Genomic DNA, 10,000 nt, shown 5'->3' on the forward strand with positions numbered 1-10,000 from the left:
CTGCCAATTTGTACAGAAATTCTGGCACATGTGCATTAACTCTAGCAATATACATGCAACTGTTGATAAATGCACACCATAAGCACAATATGTGGAGAGTTTCTGACACATGTACACTATCCTAGCTATATACATAGAGTTTCTCTCACATGTACGCTATTCTGACACGTGTCAAAAAAATGCACGCTACCCTAGCGATATACACAGAGTTTTTGACGCATGTATACTATCCTGGCAAAATACACAGTTTCTGACACATGTACACGATCCTAGCAATAAACACAGAATTTTTGACACATTTACTCTATTTTGGCAATAGACACAGAGTTTCTGATACATGTACGCTATTCTGACAGTACGTGTACAGCTTTTGATACACGTACACTAACCTGGTAATACATCGAGTGTTTCTAACACATTACAATGTTTCGTCTTGCTGTCCATAATTTCAAACGCCCCTTAACATCCTATCACATCTTGCCAGAAGACGCTGCTAACTTACAATGGAAATAAAAAAAGAATCACTGAAGAGGAACTTCTTCCACTTAAGGACTGAAATCTTCTTAAAGTACACTTTGTACTTAAAGTGAAATACGTTTTCCTTAACAAACTATGCTGCTAGACACTAAAAGATATAAGAAAGCGAACTAGAGTTACTTTATTAAGTAGTTACTGTGTTAAAGAGGGAAACAAGATTCTTAAAAGCTAAAGTATGTGCCTTACTTTAAAACGAAACTTTCAATACTGAAACACTTGCTCAGATACAACTTGGACTACTTTCCTTTGATGTCGATAGAATATCATTATGAAATGGTATCTTGTGAAGGAGTGGTCGCACCTAATTGGCCTTGATATTTACATTAGACTACAGATCCATCTTCAGCAATGTGAATAGTACCTAAGATGCGATATCGAACAAAATCCAGGAAAAAAAGATGGCTGAAGAAATAGGTATTGGACAATTTCTGGTTATTAGAGCCCAAAACAAAATCTGAACAAAGGACTTCATCCCCAACCTACCCAAACCCTCTGCTCAATTATCAGTGCTTCCCTTCATCAATCAGAACAGCACGCTAAGTGTAATATGTAATATGTCTCTCCATAGTGAAGTCAACATCCCCATTCTTTCATCAACTTCTGACCGATCGCTAACTCCCTGATCCTCAGCATAACACAGACACCGTAAGTCTCACAGACTGTCAGCCGTATGATAATATGAAGATCTCTATCACTCACTGTCTCGTTAGCTTCTTAGATTTTATCTACCGCAACCGAGAAAGACCCAAGACCTCTGTGGCCCCTCACCGAATATTATGATCTAGTCAGCCATAACACAGTCATTAATCAAGCCTTCAAAATTGGGCTGCGAAGTCTCATCTCATGGTGTGTACACTTCCGCAGTAAGTGTGGCTAGGCTGTACGCTTCCTAGAGGGGCCATATCTACCTTCCAATCCCTCACCTCTGGCGTCCCACAGGACGTAAATCTCGGACCATTGTGTTTCCTCGTTCTCACAAACGATGCCCCAGGGACGCACAGGGTGGATGGAAGTAAGCCGACGACTCCATCATTTATGTCAGCGTTAACAACAGCTGTCTAGACTACTCAGCCCTGTAGGAAATAGAAACAGAACAACACAGGTCTAACCGAGATCATTGTAAAGCACATCAATCTTGCCTCCAAGTATGTCTAACTCCGTTCTGTCTATTTAGACTCGAACTCCTTCTTGGTTGTTCAGTCCACCAGGCTTCTCGGTGTCAATCTGGACAATAGACTGAGCTGGATGGAACACATCAGTACCACCATCAAATCCTTACATCTATCGTCTCTACATTCTCCGTAGATTCAAGACACTTGGATTCCCTGCGCCTGAACTCTAGAAATTCTACACAATTCTTCTCAGTCTCGCATATGCCTTCCCTGCCTGGTCTTTCTCCCTATCCGTCAAACAAGAGGAGCTAATAGAAATAGTGCAGAAAAGGACACATAGTCATCCTCGGTCCCTCTTAAACCACCTATCAATAGGCGCTAAACGCAATGGTACCAGCAGCTGTCAACAACCATCACCTGGACTCCATTCGACGTATCGGAAAGAAACTATTGTACCATCTTCACCACCAGTACCTCCTGTTACCAAAGATCCCTCGACCTCACGTTGCAGTTAGGTAACCCAGCCGCATGGAGCCCATTCGAACTCGTACAGACAAATACAAGAACAGCTCTGCCCTGCTATTGTGGACATTTCAGTTTTGTAAAGAGTGTTTGTTCGTTTCTCTCTCTCTCTCTCCTTGTCATCACCCCAACGCCTTTATTGTATGTATTTTCTTTGTATATGTTCAGGCTTTGGCTGAACATTCTACCTATACGTCATTTATCATTAGTATCGTAATTACTATAATCATCATTATTATTATCACTATCATTAGTAAATATTATTAGTAATATTATTATCATTATTACAATTATTATCAATATTGACATAATTATCGAGAAATTGTAAAAAAAACTAAGAAACAGATATTTGTTTGACTCCCTTTCCCATTGTTACAGCCACAATCTCTTTAATAGATGTTCTCTGCGAATTTTTACACTTAATATGCATTTTCTATCCTATAAGCCATTGATTATTGTTATCTTTTATCATTCGTATCATTAGTATCATCATTATGGGTATTATTATACTATGATTATCTTCTTCGGCCAGCCCGGGGCCGACCTTAAACAAAGCTAGGATTGTTTGGTGGCTAGGTGAAAATGACCGTCTTCTTACTACACCCTTCGTCTTCACTAAAATGCATACATCTTCCTTACAATCATGTCTTCACTAACTTATGTTTTCCCTACTCCCTCATCATCACGACATCCTCACCTTCACCACACCAGCACCTTGACGACACCCTTATGTTCACCCAAAGCTCGTTTCTCACTACATTGCTATCATTTCTACACTATCTTCATTCCACGTTCATCTTCACTGCCTCCGTATCTTCTTTCATGCTACAACTTATGTACATTGCATTTTCACAATATCCTAAGCTTCACAATACCCTCATCTTTACTAAGTAACTCTTCTTCATTACACCCCCATTTATTGCAGTACAGTACTAAACTAGCTTTGCTCTTCTTCGCTACACCTTCATCTTTATTGCTAATGCCGTTACCATAACAGCCCCTTCACTATATCTTCAAAACAGTTTTACTTTAGCTAAGCTAATTTTAAGGCCGGTATTGAATACGGTTTGGATAAGTCTACCTTCAACATACTTTGTTTACGTCCTCCACTACGGCTATGAAATTAGCAGGCATTGATCCTTTTTAGTGGTCACGTTGGAAAGGTAAATCTTCCCTGCGCCATCATTTTCTCTACAGTGCATCTTAAAGTGCATCCTCATCTTCACTACAGTAGTCGCACCCTCATCTTCACTATGCCGTTATCCTCACTACACTCTTGTCTCCACTAAACCGTCCTCATCACCACGCCTTTATGGTCACAACAAACGATTCATATACGACCAGCAACAAGAGGCCGTCTTCACCGTGCACCAAGCAAGAGGGAATATATATTTCCGTTAATGTCGTGTGTTGTTGCACCGCGATGACCTCCCGTAAAGCGGCACAAGGACAGGTTGCGAGTCAAACAACATCTCCAATAGGAATTATTTATGCTCTAGGAATCACAGTAGCAAGGTTACGGCTGGATGTTCACCCCCAGCTTCCCTCAACACGTCTGCTGCGCCCTGAGGATTCGGACTCACGCGAAAATAAACAAAAACAAAACAAAAACAAAAAAACACAGTTTCTGCCAATGCAAAAGGTAATTTGTTTCACTCCAGTTTTGGTAAAAAAAAACTGCAATACGCGCTGAAAGATTACATAACACACAAAATAAATCCATTGCAGACATGTTAAGAGCTTCCGTGCCTTCACTGGTTCCTCGCAATTACCTGGTTCATCTCAGCCGTGCCTGAACTACACAAATTGGTAAACAAGAAAATGCCCTTTAAAGCTTATAGGTAACATCGTTGTTAGTGCGCCATCCACCGTTCACCGCCTGCATTATGACCCCAAGCCACCTCTGGTCTGTTGGCAGTTCGTCACCACCACCCCTATTGATGCCGCTGAAATACGCGCGGGAGTAATTAGAATTTTGTCTGCCTGAATACATACAAATATTGTTAAATCTGGGCCAGATAAGTTTTCATCAGCCTTAAAAGTGCGCGTGAGTAGCGTTATATGCCGTTAATATTCGGCACAGGTTCTATTTCTGCTGACGAGCACTATTACTGTTTTGGTCAGGTGGCGGGTGGATGGGTGGGCGGTGTTGTGTGGAGTTGGCGCAGATTGTCTTCTTTACGCGAGTATAGCAGCAGGCAAGACGGGTTCCTCGTTCACTAAGGGAGGCCCGGCGACTTGCTCGACAGAGCCAGGGATGGTGACGATGGGAAAGACGGCTACAGGCCTCTCCTCCGGCAGGTGCAGCTGCACGTCCGTGACGATCGCCGAGTTCTTGTCGTCCGAGTAGGTAGTGACGCCGTTCCCGCTAGGGAGCGTGTTTTCCATGCCAGCTAGCAGGAGGGCGCCGTATGCACTGGCCAGTCCCTCTTCCAACTGCTCTTGCCCCAGCTTCAGTAGCACTGGCGGCTTCACTGGCGTCCCATCCTGCTGGAGCGGCGCGGCGCCCCCGGGGATGGCATCCCCTCTGGCGTGGTAACCCTGCTCCCCTGCGGCGTAGGAGATATCCACGACCTCTCCCTCGGGGGTTTTGTAGTAGTAATGGCCCTCCACAGAGCCGTCAGCATCTCGGGATTCCACACGCCACTGGTCGTCGCCTTGCATTCCGAACCTGCAAAAGAACAACCTGTTATAAGTCTAGTCAGATAGGTACCACTCTCTTAACAACCGAAATTACACAATAGCCCTAATGGCCATTACGGTATAGGTCACTTTCAGTTGATCTTCTCTACTGCTGAGCACATCCATGACTTCTTATCTAGCAAAGGGGTCGTGTTCATGAAACAGATCATGAAGAATAAGCATTTGTACTGAATATTCCTTCCATGGACTTATAGACATGAGTAAATCAAGAAACCATTAACCACACTTCGCATACGTGGTCAATTCGCTTCACGTAGACATAAAGACCATTTCACATACAAAATGCTGAACCTATTTTCAGTCTCTCTTCTAAAGAAGGAAGAACAAACCATAGTTTTCTGTTTCATCGTTTTCATATCCACTTTTCTGTCCATTAGCAACTTTCACCCGAAACACTGCCAAGAGGTGTGTGACATGACCTGACATGACATGACCTGTAAGGATCAAGCTAGACCTTACGAGTCTGGTCGAAAGCAATCATCACTACTCCCTCATTCTCTCTTCACCTTCGACACCACTAGCCGTTTCTGTCACCCCATACGGGCCAGGTCAAATGGATCTTCGCTATGCTATAGGTAGGGTGCAAATATTTGCACAGAAAAATCAAATAACATTCTCATCCTAATGGGCGGAGACATAAGAACACCGAAGACATTAGAATTCTCAAACGGAGAGTGGAATACGCTGTAATTAATAATCCAGAGATGAACTGAATCATCTGGTAATCAACATCCATTCTTTATAAAGCCGACGGCAGAATGAGAATGAACTCTCTATGAGGCCAAGCGGTCGTTGTGGAGTCAAGTTAATGATCAAGTAGGAAGAATTTGACGGAGACTCAGTGTTGACTTACTGAGTCTGAAGAAAGCTTATGAATGTTATGAATAGTTATATGTATATATATATACATATATATATATATATATATATAAATATATATATATATATATATACATATATATATATATATATATATATATATATATATATATATATATATATATATATATATATATATATATATATATATATATATATATATACAAATATATATATACATATACGAACAAAGTGCATATGAACGCGCACGTTCATAGAACATACAAACTTCCAACAGCCATATATATTTATGTATATATATATATATATATATATATATATATATATATATATATATATATATATATATATATATATATATATATAGAGCGGGGGGCTGGAAATCCTCCCCTCTCGTTTTTTTTTAATTTTCCAAAAGAAGGAACAGAGAATTGGGCCAGGTGAGGGTATTCCCTCAAAGGCCCAGTCCTCTGTTCTTAACGCTACCTCGCTAATGCGGGAAATGGCGAATAGTTTGAAAGAAAGAAAGAAAATATATATATATATATATATATATATATATATATATATATATATATATATATATATATATATATATATATATATATATATATATATATATATATATACAATTTCTTTCAAACGTGGTCGTTATTTCCTGTATAAGAGAAGCAGCGTCAAAAACAGATATATGAACCTAAGAGGGAAAATACCTTAGCTTAGCTCTTCCCTCTTTTCCTTTTTTTATAAAGCAAATACAGGAGGGAAGGATTTCCATCCCCCCTGGGATTCATTGCAGGTCAAAGTCCTGTAAACGACAGATCAAAGGCTAGTGATGTCGCGGATGTAATACCTGCACGAGGGTCTTGAGGTGGTTTCTCTTGTTTCCCTTGGCTCAAGATCTGATGCAGTCGTACGTTGATCTCAACGACGTCCTTGGCAGAGGTGTCCGTGCAACCTTGCGCCGAGCTGAGGGGGTCGCGTTTTTTATTCTCTCTCTCTCAGGACCCCTCTATTGCCTCCTCCCCCTCTCAAGGTCGTATCCCAGTGCATGAGGTGAGGCCATTTGACCCTAGTCCTCTCCATCCTCTTACAATCCGTGTTCTCTGGACACACGCTCACACACTCAATGGCATTAAATATTCGCGTTTACACCCAAGGGTGAGAATGGCATGAAGTGTCCCTGTATATGACTCTCCGAAGTTGGAGGCAACATTCAATTCGTAGAAAACTGAGAGTAGCAAGTGAGGGTGTTCGCCTTTCAAGCGAGAAGAAACGGGTTTGGTTTCCTTCGGGGGGAGATGGGGTGGTTGGGGGGGAACGGGTTGCAGGATGGGGTATAACCAAAGGGTTGTTATCCCACTGCCTTTGTTGCCACTTCGATATGCAGGGACCGGTTTGTGAGGCAAATGATGAGTCGTTTCACCAAGGCAACCAAAACTGAGGCTAAAGATATCAGCCGACGTGAGATGACGAGCTTCAGCTTAGGAGGAGTATCAGGGGCAAGATAGATCAGCTTAATTTCCTGCCCTGCTCTCCTTTAGCAGACTCAACTACATTAAAAAGAAGAGAAACATTATATATACATACTTGCCATTTTCCGCTTGAAGGAGGTAGCTGGAGGAACAGATGACAGGAAGATAGAATCTCCAGACACCCGCTTCAGCCCGTTTTAGTCGCCTTATACGACACCAAGGAATACGTGGGCATTAACAATTCTTTCTTCCCTATCTCAGAGGGATGACACACACACACACACACACACACACACACACACACACACACACACATATATATATATATATATATATATATATATATATATATATATATATATATATATATATATATATATATATATATATATATATATATATATATATATATAATCAGATGATCAGAGGGATTATACATGAATGCAGATTAATAAAAGGTGAGTGCAGATGAATACAAACGGACACATGTGAGTAAAGACACATAAAGACGAATACACATGAATGCAGATGAACTCAGACTAACAGGAACAACCATTTCTACTGGACTGGCCCAGTTTGCAGTCACTCACCTGTAACTTCCATCAGGACTACTCCAGATGAACATGTCCGCCGAGACGACGGGGAGATCAGAGAGGATGTCCAACGGTTCGCTTCGGTGCTCGGCCTTGAGCTCGCTCACCGGAGATGCCCGTAGGCAGCCCACGACCGTCCATATGAACAACGCCGCCCGCACCACCTGCATGATGAAGGGAGGCTTTACTCACAAGGTTCTACGATGGCCTGCAGGACACAGGGCTACCTTTTTTTTTGTTCGTTCTTGGACCTCCGGGCGTAGCCACGTATTCATGCATAGTAGACAGAAACAGATTTAGAAATCGTGCATTATACCCTTCTCACAAAACTTCAAAAACCAGTAAACTTACAGACAGACAAACAGACAGACATAAAAACAGAGAGACAGACAAACAGACAGACATAAAAACAGAGAGACAGACAAATAGACAGACATAAAAACAGTGAGACAGACAAACAGACAGACATAAAAACAGAGAGACAGACAAATAGACAGACATAAAAACAGTGAGACAGACAAACAGACAGACATAAAAACAGAGAGACAGACAAGCAGACAGACAAAAAAACAGACAGATACATGGGTTTCATCATTCCTGTGGACTAAATCTTGATCCAGGTGCCCAAATACATTGCTCTACACTAAAAGGCCCGTAAAACATGGTTGGAAAACGGAGAATCATACATGGCAAATATGTATGCACTTGATTTTTTCTTAAGGAAAAATGATATATAGATTTTTTCCAATGTGATTGTCAGGGCATTCTGAATATACTGGACGAACATGGAAATAACGGCACCAGTCTGGAGATGCGAGGATAATGGATCCCTTATACGTGAAGGTGTTAAGCAAGTCATTACATCCGGGTTACGTGTCGTGTCCCTCAGCACCCAAATGTTTGTCTAATGTTTTTCTTGGACTCCTCCGATCTGTAAATACGTGTGTGGTGGTGTCATTTTTGAATCTCGTCTTTTTCCTCTCTGTACTGTTGAATATTGTGTTGGATATACATTATTGTACCTTTATGATGGTGGTACATATCTATCATACTGCTTTTTGCATACATCGCATACCTTTCTACACACCAATTTTTTAAGCCATCATCCACAATATACATACATATGTATATATATACATATATATATATATATATATATATATATATATATATATATATATATATATATATATATATATATATATATATATATATATATATATATATATATATATATATATATATATATTGGAAAGGATCACAATTTTCCGCGTGATCAAGATATTCCTATGAGTCCACGGGGAAAATGAAACACGATAAATTCCCAAGTGCACTTTCGTGTAATAATCACATCATCAGGGGAGATACAAGAGAGAAATATAACATTCAGTTGATATACATCGAAGAGACGAAGCTAGGACGCCATTTGGTAAACAATGTGGTAGTAAGAATCTGTGAACTATCTTGTGCCAAAGACGAAAATTATAATTTCATATTGTTCTCATCTTTCACGGTAAAGTCCCGGGCGCCACTTGAAGCAGCACACCAGGCGCCGTGTGTGTCTGTCTGAAGATGTCGTGACGAAGAGGTCAGCATAGCCTCGTTCAGGCGTGTCCTGGGACTTCTCTCTGGTAACCAGACCTCACGAACTGCCAAGGACGCGGTCTGTGAAATAGAGGAATAAGGAGAGAGAGAGAGAGAGAGAGAGAGAGAGAGAGAGAGAGAGAGAGAGAGAGAGAGAGAGAGAGAGAGAGAGAGAGAGAGAGAGAGAGAGAGAGAGAGAGAGAGAGAGAGAGAGAGAGAGAGAGAGAGAGAGAGAGAGATTCTCATTACACTAACGTAATGACTGTAAGTGATTACTGGAATGACATCCAGACCAGATGTCCCTCAATAAATTGAAGACCTGAGTGTCGCGCTTGCGTACAGACGACGGATAACAAGTGCTCTGGTGAGGTTCGTACTGGTGAGGAACAAACGTGTCGACGTCTTAATTTCTTTCATGTCAGTGATCACGCAGTCAGTTCGTGTTAGCCGTGTGATAATGACTGAGAACATTTCATTCATATCAAGTTATCATTTAGAATGTGTGTGTGTGTGTGTGTGTGTGTGTGTGTGTGTGTGTGTGTGTGTGTGTGTACGATTGAAAGGAGTCACACACCCGGATTTACGTGACTTTGTTTACTCAAATACTTAAGTATACATGGGAATTGCCACATAT

The 10,000-nt window shown here is 41.1% G+C and overlaps 1 protein-coding gene across 2 annotated transcripts in view; it reads right to left on the reverse strand.

Moving 5' to 3' along the window:
* Positions 1–3,644: 3,644 nt before the first annotated feature.
* LOC139755416 (uncharacterized) overlaps positions 3,645–10,000 on the reverse strand; it is a 38,809-nt gene continuing 32,453 nt past the window's right edge. For both annotated transcript variants that reach the window (XM_071673702.1, XM_071673701.1), the window contains exons 2-3: positions 7,780–7,946; positions 3,645–4,842 (exon numbers count right to left, since the gene is read on the reverse strand). In XM_071673702.1, coding sequence (XP_071529803.1) covers positions 4,350–4,842; positions 7,780–7,946 — 660 coding nt within the window. In that variant the 3' untranslated portion in view covers positions 3,645–4,349. The remainder of the gene's footprint in view (positions 4,843–7,779; positions 7,947–10,000) is intronic.

Source organism: Panulirus ornatus, chromosome 19 (assembly GCF_036320965.1).
Source record: "Panulirus ornatus isolate Po-2019 chromosome 19, ASM3632096v1, whole genome shotgun sequence".
Lineage (NCBI taxonomy): Eukaryota > Metazoa > Arthropoda > Malacostraca > Decapoda > Palinuridae > Panulirus > Panulirus ornatus.